The following is a 26258-nucleotide window of genomic DNA, read 5'->3' as shown; positions in this document are numbered from 1 at the left end:
TTGGGAGGAGCAGGTCCTGGTTACTGGGTGGGGTGTCAAGAATCCTTCTGCTTTTGTGCACTTCCATGCCCTCATCTGTAAACAGAGAGTTGGACATTTAAACAGTGTTTCCTTAGTCTCCTCGCTTTTGTAAAATTATGATCTCTCTTTACAAGAGCAGCCGTGTGCTATAGTTTCCTTTGCGGGTTACCGCTAAACTGTCATGTGAAAACCCAGACTTATAAATCAGAAACGGCGAGATGGTTTGTTTTTGCTCTCAAAATGAGTCATATTCTACAAATGGATTATCAGATTCCATTAAACAGCAGGTTTGCCCAATGAATCTAAAATAGAAGCTGGTTTTCAGACAAATCAGCTTGAGTGTGATCTGTGGCCTGAAGAAAGGTATGAGATGGAATTGTTAAATGGTGCATTTTTAAACTACTCTGGCAAATCATTTCTTAGAGAGAGGTTACCAGGAGAAATGAAGACAAGAATTCAGTCTTTCTGGCTTGAAGAGGCAGCAGGTGTGACTCAGAGCTTTGGTACTAATGAAAGAAGTCTCCTTAGAGAATGATGTAAACAGACTTGCCAGTATTACTTTTATAGAGATTCTCAAACTAGCATGACCTGTACACTGTAATTATTAAATGCGACTCAGGCCAGGGAAGTCTATGCTAGCACAATTCAGATGTTTTTCTCTCCAGCATTTGGTTATCGGTTATGTGATAAGGTCACAGTTATAAGGATCAGTTTCTGCAACTCCATCCCTCAACCTACTTTTTGATTGTAAATAACCCAGTCAAAGTGGGGGAAAAAAGCAAAGGGATAAAATGCCATGTTTCAAGAACATTTGCCTTGATATTTTAGTGACAAGTTTATCTAATTAATTCTAGTTGGCTCTGATTAGCTTAGCATAAGGTGTTAGTTTTCAATGGCAAATGAGTAACACTTGACAAGGTGAGAAATCCTCCTTTGTTGAAATCAGCCAAGATGCATTTCTAATTTCTGTTTTGAAAATGAAAACCCTAGTCATTGGCAATTATTAGAAAACCCCCTTCTCATACATGACAGCTGAGTTCTCATACATGAAGCATAGTTCCCACACAGAGTGGACAAAACTAGTTGTCCTCTCATATCCAACTGCTTTTTTTAAACCTTATAATAGGAGTTTTAGCTGGACACATGGTATTAGTCAAACTGTTAGAGGGAAAAGGATGTCCTAAAGCTAATTCCATAGACTACGTTTGTTTGCTTTGTGACCAAATTTCAACTAGCGGACGTCAGAGGCATCATGTGTACACACTCCAAGGGGGTGCTGCCTTATGGGAGGGGCATGCCTTCTGTCTTCCTTTTCCTTCTTTCTGAGGGCTGGCCGCAGATGTGGTGTTAAGCTGTGGAGCAGCCATCTTGCTCATAAGAGGGAAGCCATGTATTAAAAATGAAGGAAGGAAACTAGGTCCCAGATAACTATGGAAATATTTGCCCTTCACCACCAATTTGGACTTTCTATGAATGGGTAATAAACATATCTTTTGTTTAAGCCTCTATTATTTTGAATTTAACAGCACTGACATTATCTCCCCATGAATGGACAGCCACAGTTAGAACCCAGAAAACTATAAAATCTCATAAAATTTATATTTCTATTTTGTTATAAGAAGAAAGCCTCCAATTTTGGAGTAAATTTTATTTTCCTTTTAATGGATGAGAGAATGCTAGCTAATAAGCATATTCCTATGAGCCCTACACCTCTTTCTAGTAAAAGTTATCTGAAGGTTAAGAACACCAAAACTCATAAAAGAGCAATATCCATGGAATATCTTATACTGAATGCATGTATGAACTGAATTATAAAAGATATTTAAATTATCGTCCCAAAGAATAAATTGCAACTTCCCCCATAATGAAGCTATTGATAAATCTCTCCCTTGGATGGGGGCAGTGTGGGATGAGGAATATTGAACCAGGGCTTTCAAATATTAGATTCTAAAATTGCTGAGAGTGGAACTTAAATGTGTTCATAAAAAGATTAACATGTGAAGGGATGGATGTGTTAATTAACTCAATGGGGGGGAGGGATCCTTTCCCGATGTATATGCATATCTTATCAACACTTGCACCCTTGAAATATCTTAGAAGATTTGCCAACTATATCTCAATAAAGCAAAAAAAAAAAAAAAAAAGGCTTAGAATCTAGCCATGGCTCCAATCTATTCATGTGACAGTAGCGTATTATTTTCTGTTGGGACTTCAGTTTTCTCATCTTTGCAGCAGGACTGAGGCTAAAATGCTAACCTATCTTATGGGATTGGCCAGAGGCAAATGGGAGACAATCTGGACAAAGTACACTGTGCACAAAAATAAATGACAATGAAAACTAACTTCCCAATTCCTCAATTCCTTCTCCCTGCCCCCCATTGGAACATTTGATCTGTTATCTATTTGTAGGCAGGATCACCATGGTGATGGAATCTTTGCCCTAATTTTCTGAGAGAATAACAGAACAGGTAGCAGTGAACTCTGGAGCTTGTGTAAGCAAACTTTCTGGAGCAGGGAGTGAAAGTCCTTTCTCCACCCCTTTTTGTCACATTTAATTGGAATTTTAATCCAGATGTGAAATGCAAAGAGGGTTGGGAGCCAAACACTATGGGAGACGGGTTTTGTTTTTTGTTTTTTTTTCTTGGTAACACCAGAAAATAAGCTCAGGACCACAGTTTTCAAGAAGCCAAATATCTTAGTAAAGTGGCAGAAGAAAATACCCAGATCTTTCTGCAGGGCAAAGTGGTTTCTGTTTTAACTTGCTTTGCAAAAAAGGGGAAAAACAGTTGTGTTAGAAGATTAAATCAATCACTTGAGGAAGGCATTGTTCCAGAGAGTTGAGGTCTTCCTCTCAGAAATTATAGACTCTTGTACCTTGTAATTAGGCCCTGTGTTGCTCAACTTCCAAATAATTTAGAGAAAACTACCATGGCAGATGATCATTTTCCTCCCAAACAACCTTCTGAATGAGTAGGAAAATGTACAAAGAAAGTTCTTTTCATTTTCACCAACACAATAATTTAAAGCCCAAATCATTATATAAATGGATTTGTTGATAGCCCTGTAAGGGTTATGAGTTCTGTAAGCGATGTCAGAAGTTGCACTTTGGAACAATCAAAATAAATAAATAAAGGGGCTCATGTTTTATCATGGGCCCAGCAGGTGGGGAGGCCACTAGGGTCTTGTGTAAGCTTTGTCTACTTATCTGGAAAAAACTGTTGTAGATGTATGTGCTGATTATGAGTTTTGTTTTAAAAAGTATGATAAACATCCATGAAGCCCTAATTAGCCAGAAGAGTTTCTAGTTCTTTGGCTCTCAAAATGATTCATGGGTCCTAATCAGCTATGAGCAATTATGTTTATTTTAAATTATTCTTCATGTGGGTATTTAATTAGAAAGCGGTATTATTTGGATAAGTGCATTTTATTTTAATCAAGTTCAACACAAAGCTGCTCCATTGCCTTTTTGCATATTTTCAATGTGTGAAAACCCTGAAAAATCACTTCAGGCTGTGAAGAGTGATACTTCACAATGAATCTGTTTCTGGCATCTGATTGGTGATAAAAAATAATAATAATGGATGGATCACTAGTTATTCTGGGGCAGAATTGTGAAAAAACTTGTTGAAAGAGTAGAGCTTCGTGAGACCATGAGGATCCTCTTTCTTTGTCCTTCCTCTCGCCTAAGTACTTGTCCATTTTATATAGGCTAAAGCACTGGCAATGCTATCGATATAAAATGTTTACTAATCAGAAGTACCTGAGTTTTTCTAAACACTCCTTTCCTAAAACCCTACCCAAAGTGGGTATCCCAAATGCCAGGAAATCAGTTTTCTAAGATTCAATATATTCAATATATTTATTTTGTTTAATAGCTGAAGTGGGCTAGAACTGAATTCACATCATCACAGTAGGAAGAAGGAAAACATCTGAGAAATCAATCAGTTCCCAGAGACACTTAAAGGTATAGTGTATTTTGGGCACACTTTTGCCATAAGGTAAGCAAGTGCCTGCAGTAGTAACACAGATGTCTTCTTGCTGGGAGGCTAACAGCCACCTTGCTGCAAACACAGAGGAAAGGCCACACTTTCAAAACAATCATATTTTTAAAAGAAGTATCAATTAATTTTTAATCATCAATCGTGTAGACATAAAACATGATACGTTTTAAATAAGCTTAAACTTAAGCAATGCGTGTTAACAAAGAAATCTATTTCTATGGGAATTGTAAAAAAAATAACTATGAGTCTTCAAGGAAAGCCAGGAGAAATAAAAAAGATCAATGCATCAGCATAAGTGTGCACAAACACCCAGAGAAAACAGAGACACAGATTTGCTTCAGGCACTATTCTTAGTTTTATTCTATTCATTTTCTTAGAATAATTTCCAATATTTGTTAAGGCACACAGAATTTGGAGGTTGGAGGTAGGGAGTGTGTCTTATCCACACCAGAAGCACAACTGTTTGTGGAGTTTTGCAATGCTTTTAAAGTGTGCATCTTAAAAGTTCAATTATCTCTGTAGAGGCAAGCAGAAAATGGTAGAGTTCAAAGTCACAAAGCAGGACATTGACCTTGTGCCAGAGAATGTTAATGTTCTAGGTCAGAAAGAATGAGAACACAGTATATTAAGTTAGACTCCAGTGGCATTGCAGCCATATATTTTTAATCACTTTAAACTTTTCTTGGTATGCCTTTTAAGTCAAGGGAAGATACCTAAAATTGACAATTTTTCAGGGATTTTAGCATCCATTTGGTAGGACTTGATACACCAAGTCATCGCTTCTCAAGTCCATGTGCCAATTTCTCTAAAATTGAACAGCAGGGGGCCTCCCTGGTGGCCCAAGAGGTTAAAATGCAGCACTTTCCACGGCCAGTGCAGCCCGGGTTCTATCCCCAGCCAGGGAGGTGACCCACATGGCACAGCAGACCTCTCCTGTCTTGCCCACTGCTCCCCTCAGCAGTGTATTTCAGTCCATCTGCCAGTTCCGTTCCCCACTCTGTCTCTGGTGAATCCTCTCACCCCCACACCTCTGGCCTGTACCCTAGTTCTTGTATGCATAAATTAATAAATCTAAGAAAATAAAATTGAACAGCAGGATGCAGTTTTCAGGGTAGAGAATACATTAGTCTTTCATTGTTTCAATTTACAAGTAGAATTAAGCATCTAAGAAAGTTAGTCTTAAAAAGATTTTGGATTTCTTGTCTTACATATAGACTTAATTTTTTTTTCAGGTTTTGGCTTTTTTGGGGAGGATACTTGAGTATATTAGGGGGGAAAAAGATCAAAAATTTAGATTTTAAGCTGGACTGGGACAGCTTTCATGTGTTTTTATTCAGTGCTCGGGGTTATTTTTCATGTACTATCAGTGAAAAAAGACGAAAGAGTGAGCAGCTAATAAATAGTTTTCACAGCTTCCTGAAGGAGCTAATAATCCTTCAACAGCCCTTATTTTCTAGAGTGCTGGGATATCTGCAGAATTGACCTCTGTCATGGTTTCCTAAGGCAACATTCAAAGATCAGATTCATACTTCGAGATCTTTGAGATCTCAAGTGGATGGACCTGATTTAACCTTCCTTCTCTTTTCACTGTCATTTGTACTGTTCCAGAAAGCTCTTTCTAAAACCTAGTCCAATTTTGTTACTCCCTTTGTCCAAAGCTTGCAGTACTTTTGTATGGTCCAGAGCCTCAATTGTGATGCAGGCCAACACAAGTTAGTGTGGCCTCAATGCCATCCTGTGATCTGCTTCATTCTCCTGTTTCAGTCTCATCTCCTACCACAACCCTCGCTTTAGCCAACTCTATCTGCTCTTCCTGAAATCCACCAGGAGCTTCCATGATGTTCTCCCTATGTGAATATAGAATTTTCTTAGTCTTTCCCAATTCCCACCCATCCTTCAAGGCTCCTCTCCCTCTGAAGTACTTTCTTTCTACATAAAAAAGTTTTTAATCTGTCCAAACCCTATAACATATGTTTTATTTCCTCCAACCAAAAAGTCTCTGAAACCATGCATGTATTCCTTTTAGCCTCGAACATGGAGACTCTAGAGTCAGCTTGTTCCCATGTCCAACATATTGACTATAATTACCTTTTCTGTGTTCTCCACACACTTCCATTGAGCAATATTAGACTGTTTATTTCCTTCATGTCCACCTCTCACTCTAATGTCTGTGAGAGTAAGGCTAATTTTGCATCACCATTTATATCTTATTACATTAAGTTTAGCACTTTGCACATTTTGCACACTCAATACATTCCTTAAAAATGTGAATTACATATAAGATTGTGTTGCTGGTTTATATTTTAATGGAGAGCTTTTTTAAAGCAATTACAGTAAATCTTTCACTTGTTCCATAAAAAGATCTAGCCATCTATTTTTGAACATTTCTCCTGTTAATATTTACAATGAACTTCAACCTTTCATGGGGCAACAGCTAAACCATCCTGACCTATAATCTGGCAGCTACAAAAGGATGAGAAATATCTTGCAAAAAGCAAGCTGCTGCAAAGATTCTAGTTTTGGAACTATCACCACAGATTCTAGCTCATCATTTGTATTCAAAGGAGAAGGTGAATTTGACACAGCTACAAAATGTGTTTCTGGCACCTACTATGTAAAACTCATTCTAAAGGATCAAACAAAACATAGCATTCGAATACAGTTTCTAGCAGAGCTTCCCTGAGGAAGTTACTTAATTACTCCGAGTCTCAGTTACCTAACCTATACACTTGGCAATGACAATTCCGTGGTAGTACTCACCAGAGGTAATTAATCGAAATTCTAATTTTGTGTTTGGAGAATTAAATATTAACTACTGTTGCCACCCTTACCTCTGTTTTTGTTGTTGTTCATATAGTACTATTACAGCTGCTATTAATTTCAGGCTCATCATTTCTGTTATTTTATTAAATAACTTATCATAATAGTATTTTAATGGGTTTTCCTGATTTGAGTCTGCTGCCCAGTATCTCTCTCTTTTAGTCTCTCTCTCTCTCTCTCAATTCTGTGCTGTAATTCTTGCAAGGTCAGTCTTTTGAAAAGGACCAGTGACTGCATTATTTATTAATAAATTCCAAATCAAGCCTAGTACAATATGTTCCAACCTAATTTTCAAGATGTTATTATACTTGATTTCCCTTCTCATTTTCTATTTAGTCAGACTGAACTTTTTGCCACTTCTTTTTATGCATTTTGTGCTTTGCTTCATTTGAGTTTAATCAGCGCATTTTAGTTGGGCACCTACCATATGCCAGACACTGTTCTGGGTCTTGGGGTGCCAAGATAATCAAAACAAGTGCTTGCCTTCTGGGCACCCATGACAAGTGCTGCCAGGCAGATATGGTTTTGAGTTCTATCTTTTGTGATTCTTCCATTAGTATCTATTCTAATTACACCAAAAATCTCACCCATTCTTGGAGGCCCACCTCAGAGTAGCCATCTATGTAAACAACATAAATTGTTCTCTCTCATTTAAACTAATACAATTCCTCATCTTCCTTAAACATATTGTCCATCCTGTTTTAAGTTATGTTATTTGTGTTATGCTTTCTTAAGGGAAGGGACCGCACTTTATTCACTTTTATGTTCTTCATTGTGCCTTATACCTGTTAAATAGATACTGGGTAGCAAAGGAACATAGTAGAATTTGACTTAAGAAAATTACCCAAAGTTTCCATGGATCAAGACATTTAATCTAACAAGATACTTAATCTAACAAAGCTTACTTGATAGGAGAGCTGCTTAAACAGAACAGCTGATAATTTTAGATACTACATTTAAAGAGACATTCTCCCTCTCGCTCTCTCTCTCTCCCTTACCTTACCTGACTACCTACCTACTACCTTCCTATCTATGTGTATATATTTTCAATGGACTAGACTTAAATTGAATGAATAAGGAGACTGCTAGTATTCTTGATGTTATTTTCTTATACTGTTTGTCACATATATAGTATATATATAAAAAATATATTAGAAAATTATGAAAACAGATACAAGACAAAGGTAAATATAAAGATAGTATGGGAGCTTGGGCATTGACCAGGGATTTCAGAAATTGAAATAGTAGAAAGGTGTTTGAGAGGAGGGTCTGTTTTTAGCACAATTATTTGGACACGCGTCTTTAAACATGAGACACAATTCTGGAAAGAACATAGGGTCCTGTGAGTGAAGTATTGGGTTGCCTTGTTTTATATTTACTTGTGGCTATTATAGAGAATCAATAAAAGTGTGATGAGAAAGCAAAATCCAATCAGTTTGGTTTTAGAGACATTCAGCATGCTTCCAAGAGATTTGGATCTAGGAACAGATGCTGCCACAAAAGCAGCAGCATCTAGAGTGTGCACACATGTTCATCTCTTTATACTCCTTGACATTATTTCCATGGTTACTAAATGAGTCATTTACTTCAATCACCATTGATGTGACAGGAATAGCTTCATCAAGGCAAATTCTCTTCCCCTCTGAAAACTGGACACATTATTAAGGAATGTCCACAGTTTGCACTAATGATCCTCTTACTTATATGGCCACAATTACAGCTAACTAAATAGGTGTCAGAGTGGACATATTGTGCTAATGACTTGCTACTAAAGTAATAATACTCGCAAATCAGAAGAGGATAGAAGGCTTTTAGTAAACTCAGTAATAGGCACTTTATTTCACTCTTGTGTAAGGCATTTTAGTGAGTCAATTTTATCTGCTATTTCAATGCTTTTGATTCTTTCAAATTAGTGAAAAATCAACAATTTTTTTGCCAGATTATTAAATTAAACCTCTTTAAGGCCATACCTACATCAAAAAAGAAAAGCCTGAAGAAATTATTTCATTTCAATAAACTCTTAAATTAATGTGTTCATAGGAAATAAGCCTTATTTATTAAGGTTGTTAAACCATTATGCAACAATAAAGCTTGATTTCCAACAATATCCCCTGATTAGGTTTTTTGGATGAAACCAGGTTTGCTACACATTTTAAGATAAAGCAAGAGTAATAGCTTGTTCAGGAAAAAGGACTAAACCCAAATATAATGACCTCAATCACTGTTTTGAATTCTTGAATCTGCTCCAGATGGGTTTTATGCTTTCTTTGATGATGAATTCTCATAGAATATGACTACCTTTTAAGGTTGAACTCATTTTATTGGTATAATCCTTGACTAAGTGTTCAATATTTAAAAAAATACATAATCAACTTGAAATATACATGGTCAGTTTTTTATAATTAATTTATGTTTCAGTAAACTTTGGGAGAATAACTTGCGGACATTACTAGAATCTTGAAAACATTTTTATTCCCCAAGCCAAGTTCTTGCTTTCTGGTTCTGTGAGCTTACACAACTAATACAAGAAGAGGACCCAGTTCAATCCTCTCTTCCATCATGGAGATGGGGAGATTTAATATGATGTCGGTGATTGAGTTCCCTAAAAAAGCAAGCTGTCCAAGCTCTGGTTCCACCATCTGTCACTGAGGCAAATATTTTCACCTGGCTGTGGAGTTGATAAGGGCCTGCAACTTGCCAAAATAAATCTTTATCATGGATGGGGGTCACTTGAAAATGTTTTGTTAAGATCTGTCTTTGTCATTCTAACTAACTCTGGTCATGTGATGATGTGTGTCCTCGCTTAGATCCCAATGAATATGTCTTTCACTGTATCACCATGTAAGCATGTTTGTCTCTTCTGTGATGGTCAATAAGACTCTTTTTGATGGCGTAGCAAAACCAAAGGAACTTCTAAATCTGATGAAGCAAAGTTCTCCTGTATCACTTTATCATGATAACATAGTAAGATTCATTATTTAAATTCCTAATTCTAAAGTAAATTATGGTGATTCTCAAATCAGAAAGAAAATACATTAAGAAGTAACATTATTTTGTGGTCTCCTGTGGGATGCTATAGGTATCTCATTAAGCCACACTGTTACTGGTGGGTTTCAGTGCTTTGGAGACAGAGAGACAGATGCAAATTCCAGCTGTGACCCTGTGAAGAGGCAGAGATGATGGCTTCATTCTAGCATGTAAACCATGCTGGATACACATTAGGAGCCAAAAACACATTCTGAGGGTGTAAGGAGCAGAATGAATGAAGTGAGCCCTCTAATCTTCCCCTCCTCAATGAAGAACAAAATGAGGATATCTATTTACCACTGGTTGTGAGAATTAAATGCATATACATAAATATATATATAAGAAGTTTAGTGCAGGAAAGAGGACTGCATGGTAACTGTTCATCTTCCTACAGAAAGACCATATCTCTAGTTCACAGAAACTGCTCCTTTATTTCCACTCCCCCATATTTTCCCAAAATATAAGTTCTGCTGACATTAAGCAAGTAAACTCCAGTTCTTGCTAATAACCTTTAAGTTTCTATACTTGGAAAACAAAAAGTATCTTATTTTTTTCATTGACTTTCTACTCACCTCTCTCTGGGTCAGCTTAGCAAATCTCTACTCAGAGGACTTCCTTTTTAAGGGGCTATAGACAAAATTTTCTCAATTTCCATTTTCTAAATAAGAGCAGAACTAGATGCTTAGTGCATTCTTTGCCTACTTTACCTTTAAGCTAAACTTATTTGAGGTGAACACCCCTACTGTTCTACCAGTTTATGACCTCAGTTCTACAGGCACTTAAATTACAAATATTCAGGATCAGTTAATTACAGGAAATGGCCCAATCTAATATTTGCTTGGATCTCTAGTTTTCAGTCTGTGAATACAAAGAATAATGTAGATCTTCAGTTTTCTGGGAAGGCACATTATGACTTTTTCTTTTTACTTAGTCTAATGACTCACATTCCAGATGGTTCTCTGCACAATTTTAGAATCATCATGATCATTTTTTAGGGAAAAAACCCCATAATATTACATGTACAGTATCACTTATGCATTTTTATTCCAGAGAACTGAGAAATTACAGCACTGAATGCAGAAAAATTTCTGATGACTATGATTAGGAGATAAAATCTTAGTTTTCTATTGTTGGAGTATGTTGCAATTTGCTTATTTACTGCAAAATTCCCTGTGGAGTTAATGAATTTACCTTTTCAAAGTATACTTAATGATATGGAAAAATAGTCTCAAAACAATGAACGTAAAAGTGCAAGAGGCAAATCAATATGGATAGTGTAATACCAAATTTGTCTTTCAAAAAGGTCACTATGAATTTTTTAAAAAAAAACAGTAGAGAAATGTCCCATAGATGTTTATTTTATCATCTTGAGGGTGGGTTCAATTTTTGTTAAAATCCTCTCCTTTTCTCTATGAAATATGTCTTTTCCCACTTACAGGGACAATGACAGGCCAACCAAGAAACTTTAGTAAGTAATGTTTTAGCACTTATGAATCTTCAAAACCTAAGCCAAATATGTAATCAATGAATTATAATAGGATACTAATGACACAGCATTTCTTATGAGAAGTCTAGAAGGGGGCTATTAATAGATCCTTCTAGAAAGGTCAGAGATTCCTCCTATAAACTCTGTGAGCCTTTGAGAGAACACCCCGGTCACAGCAATCAATTTGCACTGGACCAGCTCAGAGCCTGACGTGGGAATAGCTCAACTAGGGGCCCTGCCCCAGAGCCCATGAACTTGCAAACATCCAGCTTTCCAATGCAGCTCCACATTTGGAGCTGGGGCCCCAAGTACCTGGCCTGCTTACTGGAACAGGTGAACAAGTATCAGCCACCAGGAAACCTGAGAGTGGCTTTGTCCTATCCTAGCTGCAGTTCTTTGTTCTCCACCTACTTTCCACTGTTACTGATAACATGTTATGCTGATTTCTTTTTCTATATAAACATTATCTGAGTATTTTCTGAGTATTTTTCCTGTGCAGGGTGGCAGAAAGAATGTCAAAAAAGAGTGCTCTATGGCAGGGATGCTCATGGTACTTAGGAGAAAGTAAATTTTCTTCTATGGGAAAGAGACTCATGCCTCTTCCCAATTTGCATCTTTTTCTCAGGGTCAAGTATCCATATTTTTTTAATGACTTGAAAGAACACACAACAGTTCAGACCCAGTGGTTAACTTAAATCCTTTCCTTCATTTCTGATAGAGTTTACTTCAAGTATAGAGTCTCATCTGGACAGACTCAAATACAGAGCCGAACTGTTGTCCACCTAGGTGGGAGGAGCTAGCACTCAGAATAGAACATTCCTCCAAATGGAAAACAGCTCAGAAGGTTAATACAAATGAGAAATTTCAGTTGCTTTTGTATATAGCATAACACAAAATAACCATCTCACAAATCACATTCTCTTGTATTTACTTAGCAAAATATTTATAAAGTGTCTTTGCCTTGTCATGCTTAACTAAGCCTCTTGGTATTTATTTTTTCTGTAGGACTCTCTTTGTCCTTGCATAAATCTGATGGAATGACCAAGCACTGACTTTCAGAAAGTGAATTCTCTCTCATTCTGCCTGTCTATGACTCTGTCTCTTTCTAAATGTAGAATCAAATTCTGTGCCAATGGACTACTAAGGTATCACAGAAGGCTACTATAGGTTATGGATAATAAATTATGCAATCTGATCTCCCCTATTATCTGCTTCCTTTCATTGAAAAAACATGCACATTTGAAAACTGATTTACAGGGCTTCCCCAGTGGTGCAGCGGGTTGAGCGCAGTGCTGTGAAGCTTTCCGCAGCCTCTGCAGTGCGGGTTCAATTCCCAGCCGGCCAGGGAGATACCCACATGGCGTGACAGACTTCCCCTGCTTCACCCATTTCTCCCCGCAGCAGTGCTTTTGGTCCATCTGCCTGTTCTGCTTCCTGCTCTATCTTTGGTGAATCCTCTCACCTTCCCATGCCTCTGGCCTGTACCCTAGTTCTTGTATAAATAAATATAAAATCTTAAAAAAAAACCTTGATTTACAATGAAAGGAATCAAAATTTTCCTTTTAAAAGGTATGTATGAGTAGAAAATGGAAAGCTCAACACAGAGTGGGGATCTCATAAGTTGTTTGCTGGAGATAAGTAAGAAGAGGGCATTCTGTAGCTCTCCAAGTTGTCTGACCCTGGGAAAAAGATGCAAAATTGTGTTACAAAGTCATGGCAATCGAGGGGACACATTAGTCTTTAGAAAAACTCACCCACTTAGAAGATAATCTTAATATTGTGGGGAACATCATCTAAATGTGACAGAATATGTCCCAAAAAACTTGCTCTATGGCAAGGATACCCATAGGTACTTAGGAGAAAGTGTGTTGTATCTTGGTGTGCACACAGATCATTCTCCAGGGCTTTAGTGCTCATGATTTGTCAGGAGGATCAAAGAGCTTAGGAAACAGTGAGGGGTGAATAGTCCTCTGTGTTCTGGCCTTACTAGCAACAGCCTTGACCAGGAGGGGCTGTCCTGCCACACAGGACTCCTGCTGATGTGTCAATTCCATGGATGTGGAGTAGTAAATGTTGAGTCTGGGAATTGAAAAATATGCTTTGAGCTCATGATACATACTTTAGAGCTGCTTTTTCTTCTTGGTGAAGACCCAACTTCATAGTGACTGTTGTGGGGTAATGTGTGTCCCCATAAAGATATGTTGAAATCTTAATCCCTGGTACCTGTGAAAGTGATCTTATCTGGAAATAAGGTCTTTGCAGAAGTACTCAATTTAGGATGAGGGCCACTGGATGAGAGTGGCCCCTCAGTCCAATGACTGGTATCCTCATAAGGGGAGAGAAATGTGGGGACAGACACACCATGTGACAATGGAGACTGGAGAGACACTGCCACATACCCAGGAATGCCACCCACTGCTGACAGGAAGAGCCTTCCCTGGCCTCCCTGGAGCTAGCCTGGCCCTGCTCACATCCTGACTTTGGATCTGGAGCCTTCACACTGTGAGACAATAGATTTATTTTAAGTCACCCCGTTTCTTGTACATTCTTTTGCCAACCTTAGGAAACTAATACAGAGACTAAAATATATCCTCTGGGCTTCTTTTCTTTTGCAATTCAAAGATTGAAACAATTTGTCCTGAAGGGGTAAGAGAACTAAGTAAATTTGTTGTTTTTTCTGAGGTAGATTTGGGTAGATTCTTCCATGATAAGTTAGAGGAACCACAGAGGGTGGAGTAAAATCTAGATACTATTTGGAGAAGTTGATTTCAGAAACAAAGAGCACCAAGAAGTCTGGGATTCAGCAGGTGAAGCAGCATCGGGCAGTGACCACCAAAACTGGGCCTCGCTGTCCACCCCGACAGCCCAGTCCAGCCAGGTGGAGAGCCAGGGAACTCCAATGTGGGAAGCCTGGAGGACTTAGAAGTCAGGCTGTCAGGTGTGCCCGGTGGTTAGAACCTTCCCCGTGTCCATGAGCAAGAGGGAAGGCCACACTAGGTAGAGACCAGATGGGAATGGCAGGCGCTGAGAAGCAGCAAGAGGGAAGGAATTTTAGGACAAGGATGTGACTCACTGAAAGTTTCCTTGCACTCTTCTTATGACCCCCCAGCAACATAATCTATTATGAAATAAGGCAGAGTGAAGAATCGAAAACTTCAGTCTGTGAGAAAAAAAATTGCATTGTCTTGATATCCCTGCTTTCTCCTCACCTCGCTGCGATTTCCCCAGGGCCTCCTTTAAATCAGCTTAAGTCAAGGGACTCTAGGCAGAACCTCAAGACAGAAATTCTGCTGGGAATAGAGTCGAACTGAGTGTCAAGGAGAGGTCAGAGTATGTTCTCACTCGTGGTGCCCATGATTTTATTTCCTTAGCTCACTGGGAGATCTTTTGGCCAAGTCAGCCCCAAGTCCAGGTGGCCACACTTCCCCGTCCCCCGCCCCCCCACCCCGAGTACAGCATACCTTCTGAAGAAATGCACCCAGATCAGAATGGTATATGAGTCTGTCCTATTCTGGCTCTAGAAAAGAAATGTTACAATAAATAGGTGGGTGGGATCTGCCCCACAATTGCAAAGCAACCAAAATAGCAGTGAAATCAAATGGAGGAAAACTTAAGTTTATTATTCTATACTTTTTCTTTCCAAAATTTGATTCCTGCTCAGAAACATACAAAAACTGTGAAAAGGGATCTGCAAATACATGTCATTACCTTAGTTACATCCTGCCATTCGTCACTATAAAGTATACAGAGAAGGGTAACTCACCAGGTATTCTACACAGGACTGTGGGTAAAGCCAGCAGTATGACTTTGGAAGTCTTAATTTGTTTTGCTCATTCATTATCTCTTCCCTTGTCTCTTATTTAATACAAACTTTCTCTGTCAAAGCCTCCTTTCTGCCCCTGGGCATTTTACTAGTATGTGGGGACACAGTGTTAATTTGCTTGACTCATGCTGTTCCTGTCTCCACTTTGCTTTTCTAGCCCTTTCCAGAGCTGCACTTGGCAGGTGAGGAGAGGAGGGAGGCTTCAGGGGCCTGTGTGATTCCTGTGTGATCAAGTCAGTGCCCCCAGGAGTTGTCACCCCTCCCTCGCACTGGGTGGTCTGATATCTTCCCTCCACCCACAGCCAGTTCCTGAAGCAAGAATTCACCCCTCCTCAAAGACTCTTCCCTGGAATCTTCCTTGTCTGCAACTCAAATCTCAGTTGCCCAGACTCTTTACACTAATGGAAAATCAGCTTTCATGGACAGCTGTCTGCAACATAAAGTGGTGTAGTTAGGACCTTCTCTGAGGCTCTCAGATGTGCTAACAGAGGTTGAACATCCCCTTTCCTCACACAGGTAAATTGTAAAATATTTGAAGCAAATCATTTCTACCTTCTAAACATCAGACTGACTCTGTGGCAGGAATATCAGACCAGATAGGAAGTGAGGGTCTTGGGATGTGGGGGAGTTATTGGGGGAAAGTGGGAATTTGTCAGGGACCCTTCAATTCCTTCATGAGGCAGATGCTTAATCAACCCATTTCAAGGGATGGTCCTGCTTTTATCATGAGAAGCAATGCATGTTCCTGCAGATAAATCAATTTGCTATTAGCAATAAATAATGCTCTATTTTGATATCCTAGCAGATTTACTTCAAATGAACCATAGTAAGCTATTTTTTCTCCTTCTAAGCAAAATATCATTTGCAGTTATCTGCATATTTTGGTAGACAGCTTATTTCTTAAGTGGAGCTCTTCTGACAAGAAAAGACAAGTCGAACTATACTCATACATTTATACACAACCCTTCCAATTCTCCATTCTGTTTAAACTATTTCTAAATACTTTCTGATGAAAATTCTGCTAAAAGTGCATCTACTTCTATGCTAAACTTTAGTTACATTGTCATTCCTAGATTATAACATTAAAGCTCTGTGTATGTGTGTGTGTGTGTGTGTGTGTGTGTGTGTGTGTGTGTGTACTTTTATCCCTTCCTCTGCCCTCTGTGGTGGATCAAAATAATTTACCTACTGATAACTAAAATTCTGTGTATGTGCCTTGATGAAGTTCAGCTTGCTTTTAACAGTTGAACTTTCCAAATATCTTAAAAAAATGTTTAGAATTTAATTTTTAGTACAAACTTAAAGTTGTTCAGTTCCCAACAGCACAATTAAGAGTTTATTATAGCCAGCATGCTCATTGTGTGTCAAGTTCTCTTTCCAATTTTTTATATGAACTCAGGTTTTCTTCCCAACATACAAGATGGTGCCATTGACAGGTCTAAGTGATGGTGCCAGGCAGTCCGGCTCTGCTGTGACTGCGCTAAAAGTTCCTTTTTATTTAGAAATAGTGTTCTTAGCATGACTTTCGTGAGTGCTGAGTAAATGAAGAAGCAATCTCAGTAAACTCTGTGGTTGTGCCATATTCCCAAATCACAATCCTGCACCAGGTGCGGTAGTGCAAGTCTGAGTATAGGACTAAACTAAAGAAAGCATGCTTTGCAACTAAGTCAGTCACAGGAATGAAAGAAGTAGCAGATCAATGTTCTCATTTAAAAGTGAAGAATAAAAGGTCAGCTGTATGGTGATGAATGCAATGTGGTGAATACAATGCAGTATATACAGATGATGACTAAGGGAGCTATACACATAAAATGTACAGAGTGTGATAAACCAATGATACTTCAATTAAAAAAAAAAAAGTGAATGGTAGCAGAATATGCCCCCCAGAAAATATGACTCTAGGAGTTCTGGACATGCCATCCCAAAATATGTTATTTTGGGATATTGATTATTCTGAATCGTAGATACTTGAAAAATAGTCAATGTGGGGAGAAGATATCTCTGAGTTCCCCTTATATACCTGAAGACAGAGCCTCCAAAAGGAATTCAGTTGTCATAAGCATTGTGAGTTCCTGTGTATCCTGTAAATTCCATCAACCAGGGAGGTTAGACTCTCACACAGGAGACGTGACTAGTAGTTGACACCACCGACAGACAAACTTTGTCACAAACTAGCCTACCTCCTACCTATTCTTCTAAAGACTCATTTGTCTCTCCTAGACATCAACTAAGAGGCAAATATCCTCCCCCTTCTTCCCTATTAATAAAGTGGTTTTTAAGCCTGAATTCTAAGACACCTCAGGGAGTTACTCATTTTCCCTCAGTAGCTCTCACATACATGTGTTAACAAACTTCTGTTTGTTTTTCTTTTCTTTTCTTTTTTTAAGATTTATTTATTTATTTATACAAGAACCAGGGTACAGGCCAGATTCACAGGAGGGTGAGAGGATTCACCAAAGACAGAGCGGGGAACAGAACAGGCAGACTGACGAAATACCCTGCTGAGGGGAGCAGTGGGTGCGGCAGGAGAGGTCTGCACGCCTTGTGGGACCCTCGCCAGTGGCCGGGGATCGAACTGGCACTGCAGAGGCTGCAGACAGCTACAGCTTCACAGCACTATGCTCAACTGCCTGCGCCACCAGGGGAGGCCCTGTTTGTTTTTCTTTTGTTAATCTGTCTTTCCTTACCTTGGAGGAGGGGGAGTCTCAGCTAAGGACATGGAAGGTTGAGAGAAAATTACTTTTCTTCCCCTATAAGTCTTCCCTGGCCTGTGAGAGTCCCGTGACAATGAAGGTAAAAGAATTAATCTATTCATGAAAGAACTGGGTATTCTGGAGGTTGTGGAGATGCTGAGTAGATGTGAGGACTCAGGAGAAAGTAGGAAGGAAGATGAGATTTGAGCAATAGTTGAAAGCAATGACATTCAGTGATCACCACGTTAGTTCCTGGTTTTGTACCCTTATCAGTCTGAAAATGAGGTTTCAGACAAAACACCATTCATAAAAGGAGTCAAAACTACATTTGCTTGGGGCCTCCCTGGTGGTGCAAGGGGTTAAGACGCAACCTATGAAGCTGTCTGCAGCCTCTGCAGTGTAAGTTCGATTCCCAGCCAGCCAGGGAGCAACCCACTTGGCAATATGTTCCCTGTGTCACCTGCAGCCTGGGGCCACTTTGGCACAACTGACAACCCCAAGAGTCTCCAGAAACTGCTCAAGAGTCATTCATTCTTCTTTGTCACCTGCTGGCCCACAACCACTGCAGAGTGAAAGATGGGCCGTGGGTCTTGGGCTCGCTTTTAGCAGTGACGGGAGTCAGCAGCTGACAGTCCACACTGGGGTAAACTGAAAGTCTCCCAGCAGGAACGCCTGGCCCCTCTGACCTAACAGTACCATGCTCACTGCCATCACTTCTCCGTGGGCCCCCATTGATAACATTTTTACTCCAAGTTACATACGATTTAGGATAATAACAATGGCTGAGTTCTGGCTTGCTCTTAGCAACATCTATTAATCTGAGCTTGAGGAAAGAATAGTAACCAAGGCATCAAGATGGCCTGCAATTTCTCCTTTTTCAGTGATTATTGAAGCTCTCTCAAAGCACTGCTTCTTTCAATGTTTTTTTCAGGGCACGATAGAAGAAGTTGATTTTCCAATGATTGTTTCAACTTGGCATTTCTACTAAGAATTTCCACTGCTTTCAGGTCTCAGGTTTGGGGCTTAGAGAGGCCTGGTAGGAAGGGCAGCTGCTGTCCAGCCACAATTGATGGCTGGTTTCTGCTCCAGGACTGGAGGAGAAGGGGAGCTTGGAGGACAATGGGCATTGTTGGGAGCTGTTGTCTCCTCTTTCCTCAATCAGTGTTAAGAGTTGGTCTCTGCCATTAGAATCTTGTGCCTTCTCAGAATAGCTGTACTGCTGAGAGAGACTTGTGCTCACAATACAGGTAACTTCAAAAGAAATGAGATTTAAAGAAAAAGATTGGAAACCAGTTGTTACCACAACAGAATATTGAGTCTACTTAGCAATGAACAGGGAATATATCTCCATTTACTAAGATTTTCTTTTATTTCTTTCATTAGTTTTATAGCTTTTTGCATGGCAATTTTATATGTGCTTTGTGAGATGAATACCTAAGTATTTCGTTTATTTTTTTGGTGCTAGTATGAATGATATATATTTTAAAAAATTTAAGTTCTAATTATTCATTGCTGGTCTGTAAGAAAGCAACTGACTTTCAGGTATTAACCATGTGTCTGTAACATTGTCACCGTTGCTTATTTGTTCCAGAAATTTTTTTCTTAGTTCTTTAAGATTGTTCATATCAACAATCATATTTTCTATAAACAAATACAGTTTTATTTCTTCTTTTCAGAAAAAAAAAACAGAGAAAAAATTAGGGGTGGGAAGAAGAAATTCTATTTAAAAAAAAACCCTAAAAATGTGGTCTTCTCAAAAACAAGATGGTCTAAAGACCCCAGATGGCCTGGAGGCCTGATTTTGAAGTCAGAGGAGGGAATATGAGGGCTTGTGGTATCATCCCTGGCACAGGAGAGGTAGGGCGCTTGTGTGAGTGTTGGCATTTTACAGTGTGAGCAGGTTGATGTGGGAAAGGACATTCTGACAGGGAAAACAAAATTGCCACAAAATCAGGTTTTGTTTGCTCTCTAAATACCTAGTTCTCTTATTGAGCTCTGAGGTAAAATGAGAGAAAAAAAGACTTAATAATGCAACAAAGTTTCCTGTCAGTAAACACACCTCTCCCCTGTCCACACTGACTTTGGAAACACAGGTTGTGGACTCCAAGCATGAGACAAAAAGAGCATAATGGTTTACAGGCTCAAACTAGGTTGCTAGGTGCTTGAAAATCCCAATGAAATGGTTTTTCAGAATTATAGAATGCTACAGGATGAACGACATTGAGAAAGAACCTAGAATTAAGGAGGAATAGTCAGAGCACATTTGGGGGGTCCCTGTGTCTTCTTTTCTCCAACCTCTGCCTTTTGTCTGACTCAAGGCTGCTTGCCTGTGTACAGTGTTTGACAGCTCAGATTGTTTGCTGACCCTGGAAGAATACATTCTCCACATTTACAGTAATTTTTGTGTAAAAGATTGTGCTGTTAACCTCTAAGGGTCACTCAAATATTTTGGAAGAAATTGGCTGCTTTAAGTTCTTTCTAGAATGCCATGTTTTTCATTTCTGCGCAGGGTAGATGACAGGCTTGGCATTCCAACAGAAGTTTAGTTAATTGAACTAATCCCTGTCAGGAGAAGTGAAATGATGGGATTCAGTCCCAGCCTAGGGTTTTTCCTTCTTCCATAACAGAAAAAGCAAAACATGCTGTGTGGTTTTGCAACTGGGCAAGTTCAGAAATATTTTTAAGTTTTTTGCCTTGCCAAGTGTTTTATTTAAAAAAAAAATCCCTTTCTATTTCATGCCAAAAAAAATGTTACCCCTTACATATTTTTTCCCCATATCTGGCAACATGACCAGAATTTCTTCTTTTCTAAGAATAAATAAATTTTCTGGATTATAAAAATGCCACTTGTTTTTATCAGATTAAATATATCTTTATATAGAAAAAGAATTTGAAACATTCCATGAATGGCTCGAAGGAAGGAGCCTTAATCTTAATATGATTTTGTGCAATTAATTTTGATGAAATATTTGGTCTTCAAATTCTTTTTGTGATGCTCAAGGGAACATTCAAGCTAGTTTTATATAATACATTCAATTCTATTTTTTCTCTAATTGCCCTCATGCTATTCTCTTTTACTAGAAAGCATTACACAGAATTAATTTCTGTCTTTGACCAAAATAATACCTTGGACATGATACCAATGCCAGGTCACCCCTGGGTTCCATTCTCTATTTGCATATTTAGCTGGAGTTAGAAGGGTTCAAGTATAGGGTAGCAAGAACTCTAGAAGTGAAAAAGTATGAACTTGCAAATTAGCTGTCAAGTTTAATAGAAAGGGAATAATGTAGCCAGAGAGCTGACATATTTCCATCCCTGGTATGCTATTGATTTCTCTCTAAGTAAAACATAAATGCAGAGGAACTATGGAAAACTCGGCTTATTGGGTATTTTCTTTTTACTAGTTAAAAGTGGTTATTACATTAAAAAGTCAAGAAGTTGAATAAATAATATTAGATCCAAGAATACAGAACAAAAACAAAAACATGTTTGAAAAGCAAGGATAGCTCTCTACCTAAAATGAGATCAATATTCATAGAGAAATAGATGATACCACATTAGCTCTCATCAAACCACTAACAGCTGGGAAATGAACCACATGTAAAACTCAACACTGGGCAACTTCGAATACGGTCACTTCTTATTGATATTTAATGAATCGACGTGAGTAAATCTATTGTAAGCAAATTGACATTTTAAGTTGATGTGTAATATGGCAGTCCGTTACTTGGTTAAATTTTCAGATTTCAGCATGTTTATTTGTGTGTGTGTGTGTGTGTGTGTGTATGAGGGGTGTCAGGGCTACTGGACCTTCATAAATGAATTCCTCTAAACTTCCTGGTTTACAAATCTTTATCAATCATTTTAAAATCTTAAAGTGCAAGCTTATGACTTTAGGAGTCACCTGAAGATGAGGACATGCAAACATTTCAGAAAGAGCACATCACAAAATGATTCTGAAATGTCTCAAAGTTGATTCACAGGAAGCCAAGATTCTCTCAGAGATTAATGATATACTGAGAAACTGGAGGGAGTAGCAAATTATTTTGCCTGTCTTCAGCCCAGTGATATCCTGCCACGAATTGTACCAGATAAAATTTCTTTCCCTATTCCATTCTATCATCACATGACCCCTCCCCCCTTATAGCTGGAGAACTAGCTATTTACATTTTGCAAATATCAGATCTCAAAACACTTACATTTTGTTGAACCGAGTCTCCCATGGTAAAGGATAAAAACCAACAGAAAACCTGTTTGCAAGGAAGTGCAAATCAGCATCGTGATGCACCCCAGCCAGAAATAATACCCTTCATTTGCTGCAATTGGTTTAGTATCAGTGCTATAAAAAATAGATGATGGAAAACTGGTGCCCTCGGCAGAAACACAAGTCTGCTGTGTGTGGCTTCTACTGGACTTGAGCAGAGCAGAGAGTGGTCTTTTGTGTATATTGAACTTGGACTTGGCCAACTATGCTGACCAGCAGATGCACGTGCATGGAATTCTCACACTGTCAGCACTCAGCACTCCACACTGCAGACACAGACAGCACTGATGCCATTTACATAAAAGACAGAGAGCGAAACACTCATGTTGTTAGAAGTCAATTGGCCCAGAAACATCAGCCTATGGAATATCACTGTGCAGTGGACAGGTCAAATTATTTATGGTGCATGGATTTTCCTCCTTGCTTTTGCAAAAAGTTAATTTCCAACACAAAAATGATCTGTGACTTTGGCATCAGGAAAGCTGGAAGTCAGTGAAATAAAGGTTTGAAGGTCACCCAATCTGTGCTGCAGCATGACGTTGGGAGGCTAAAATGCAAAATAAGCATCTCAGCCCAGCTCTAGCTGCATGTACTTGTTCTTTGGCATAGAATTAAGAGTGTAAAAATGTGCAGGGAAAGTCCAACTAGAAAATGCAAGATTAGGACCTTGTGTAATTAGGGTAATGCATAACGTAACACAAAAACATTAAAGATGTTTAAGATGTGAAAGGGAGTTAGCAGAGGTAAGAAGGAAAAATACAGAAAATAACAAAGAAATGCATGAAAAAATACCTTTTGCTTCTCCACTCCTATCACTGTGTTACAACCTGCTGCCAGGTCTGGGACACACCTTGGCCTTACCTTTCATTATGTACCTGCTTTTGAAGTCTTCATTGGAAACTGCCCTAGACTCTTGTAAGTAAACTAAAAATACATTTTTGTTTTCAGTACTTGCGTTAGTTTTGGTCCATTAAGTTGTGCTAACCCACCACAAATCATACACTGGCCAGTTCACAAGCACAGACTTGCAGACTTGGCCTTTGAGGTGATGATTAAGGTGCTCATAGCTTCCCACTCCCCTGGGCCCTCCATCTGACCCTGGTCTGTCCTGGCTTGTCATAGCTCCTATATTTCAGAAGTGTTCATGTTCCATACAACCTCCAGTCCATCCAAGTCAGAGTCCTTTTCTGAAATAGGTGTTTTAGCTTTTCTGTATTCATTCTGATTTAACTTCCCCTCTGCTCATCTTGGCAAGGTAATGATTTCAATTTCTCATGGGCTAGCCTTGACACCAGGACTTTGGGTGTGGACTTCAAACAACCTTGAGAATCTTATCTTTCAAGCCTGGCATCTGGCACATTAGGGTTACTCCATGCACACAGCAAGGAATGAATAAAAACAAAATCAAAATAATCTCTGTGACCCATGTAGAGGAATACCTGTTCACAAGAGGAGCCCTATCTGTAGCGACAGTCTGCCAGGGTTTGCAGCTTTTTTTCACCATCTACTGGCCACTTTATCTTCCAACAATAGTGTCTTCTTCCTAGGTGGCACTTTATTTCTTTTTAAAAAAAAAAATTATTTATTTTTATACAAGAGCTGGGGTACAGGCCAGAGGAGCAGGAGGGTGAGAGGATTCACCAGAGACAGAGTGGGGAGCAGAACAGGCAGACGGATTGAAATACACTGCTGAGGGGAGCAGCGGGAGAGACAGGAAAGGTCTGCCACACCATGTGGGAATCTCCCTGGCTAGCTGGGAATTGAACCTGCGCTACAGAGGCTGTGGACAGTTTCATAGCGTTGTGCTCTACCCGCTGCACCAATGGGGAGGCCCAGAGGTGGTGCTTTCACTCACTCACCTTATTTATTTCTTCACCAAATATTTATTGAACACCTACTACTTCCCAGGAAACAGATCCAGAAAAGTCCAGAACAGATGAGAGAGTTCATGTCTTCATGGAATGTATATTCCAGGGCAGATTAATTCAACAATTGAATAAGATAATTCACCTAAACTGTCCACTTTATGCCTCTGACATAGTTGTGTTAATAATCAAGTTGTCAACTCTTATTATGATACTAGTAAAATTTTAGCTAATGTTTAACAGGATGAGGTAAAAACTGGAAATGAAGATATATTGCTATAGGAGAAAGGAGAAAAAAATATTGGGAGGGCCTTCCCTGTGGCGCAGGTAGCTGAGCGCTGCACTGTGAAAACTGTCTGCAGCCTCCGCAACGCAGGTTTGATCCTGGTAAGAATCCCACATGGAGAAGCAGACCTCTTCTGTCTCACCCGCTACTCCCCTCAGCAGTGTATTTCATCAGTCTGCCTGTTCTGTTCCCCGCTCTGTCTCTGGTGAATCCTCTCACCCTCCTGCACATCTGGCCTGTACCCTGGTTCTTGTATAAATAAATCAGGAAAGAGACCTATTTACTAAAATCATTCAAATCCTTGGCCTGTGTACTACACACCCATGGACATGTATTTGTTGACATCTGATCTCCTTCCACAGCCATGTCAACACCCTACTCAATGCAAAAGAGCCACCCAGCATGACAGGGGGCACTGAGCCCAAAGGGGCATGCTTGGTGCCAGCTCTGGTTTCCTGCAGGGGGGATCACATTACCCCCATCTATGAAAGCGCTTAGATGTGAACCTTAGATCAAGATTAATGAGTAAGATTGGAGCTTTGTACTATTACTCCTTATTAGAGTAACAGGCTGTCCTTTTAAAGTTACAATAATTTTACAATAACTTCCATTTGCCATTTATTATCTTGCATCTTATTGGGGGCAGGTTAGTTTCATAACATGCTGCTAAGAGGAAAATTGTGATTGGTAAGTCAACTGAACTCACTAATTTTTTGACAGATCATGAAAACTTAGAGTGTATTTAGCTCACTCTGGCTTACACACCCACTTGGTCCCTGATGCTACCTGGTATCATAAAGGACAGAACAAATAATCCCTCAGTGGCAAGCCATCTCAATTCAGATGGCCAATCTTGCAATTGTTTATTGTTCTTCATTCCTGAGGTTGAAGACCCAGAACTTTAAAAACAAAATAGCAACAGACAACAAACAGTCCTCTTTTTGGTTCATTTTAGTTTTAAGCATATAATTACACCTCACTCTTATCTCTCCTAAATCCCCTCCCTCCCATGCCCACAACTTGAAGATACCAGCTCCCAGGGCTGAAGGGGCCATGAGGGAAGCCGGCCTTAGTGACAGCGGCCCTGCCCATCTCCCCAGCCTGCCTCTCACCACCATCTAGGTCTTTCGAAAAGCAGGGCAACCCCAGCTGTCACTCCCCTCTCTTGGGTCATATTTTTGGTCTCTCTGTGGATCAGCAAACCCTGGGACAGATCTCTACATGGCAGGCTCAGGAGAAGGCAGCAGAGGGAGACATCATCGAAGGAATAACAAAATGACAGAAGCCCCATTGGAGAAAACAGCAAGTGACTCTGTCATCTCCATTGCTTTTAGGTAAGAGTTTCAGGAGAGAATATTTTCTCTACATTTAAGTGGCTTGAAAAATAGAAGGATGGTTCCCGAGTAACATGAGTCAAACATTTTTTTAAGTTGTTCTGAAAACTCCTCCACTGACATCACCATAAGGTCATTTTTAGGCTTATTTTTCGGGAGCACAATCGGTTTCTGTGGATCTCCATAGCCTCTATGATGAGAGCTCTTTATGTGGAAGAGGGGCTGCAGTTATGGCCTGGGACAAACTAGCAAGCTATGGCAGGCTGAGTTCATCCTAGGGTTGATGTACAGTTAGGAGTGCCCACACCAATATTCCCGGGTGGGGTTAGGCCCCGTAAGAAAACAAGATGTTGTGAGCAGACTTTCTTTTCCCATCAAGCAGACTGTCCCCTAAACTAGTTGCAGACTGTAGACTTTGGGCCATAATCTAGGGAGGCAATTTTCTGTGATGTAATCATTTGAATTCAGTGGCAAATGTTTGAATATGAGCTCAGACAAGCTTTCCGTGATCTGATTAGAAAGGTCCTGAGGATACTGGTTCACGAGCAGTGTGCTCGGGGTGCCTGGCTGGTCCTGGTAAGCACCCCCAGCACAGAGGGCACTGTCCTCTATCAGGGACAGTCGGAAGTTCCAGAACT

At 39.5% G+C, this 26258-nt stretch overlaps 1 protein-coding gene across 1 annotated transcript in view; it reads right to left on the bottom strand.

The window, feature by feature from the left end:
• The window catches only part of SORBS2 (sorbin and SH3 domain containing 2), a 143745-nt gene extending 121451 nt beyond the window's left edge, over positions 1-22294 (bottom strand). Inside the window, exons 1-2 of the mRNA XM_054701028.1 lie at positions 22071-22294; positions 14817-14872 (exon numbers count right to left, since the gene is read on the bottom strand). Of these exons, the coding sequence (XP_054557003.1) occupies positions 14817-14872; positions 22071-22094 (80 nt within the window). The 5' untranslated portion in view covers positions 22095-22294. The remainder of the gene's footprint in view (positions 1-14816; positions 14873-22070) is intronic.
• Between the last annotated feature and the right edge of the window lie 3964 nt (positions 22295-26258).

This window comes from Talpa occidentalis, unplaced genomic scaffold, assembly GCF_014898055.3.
Source record: "Talpa occidentalis isolate TD23 unplaced genomic scaffold, MPIMG_talOcc4v2.1 talOcc4.4, whole genome shotgun sequence".
NCBI classification, from domain to species: Eukaryota; Metazoa; Chordata; class Mammalia; order Eulipotyphla; family Talpidae; genus Talpa; species Talpa occidentalis.
This window is presented reverse-complemented; position numbering and strand designations above follow the sequence as displayed.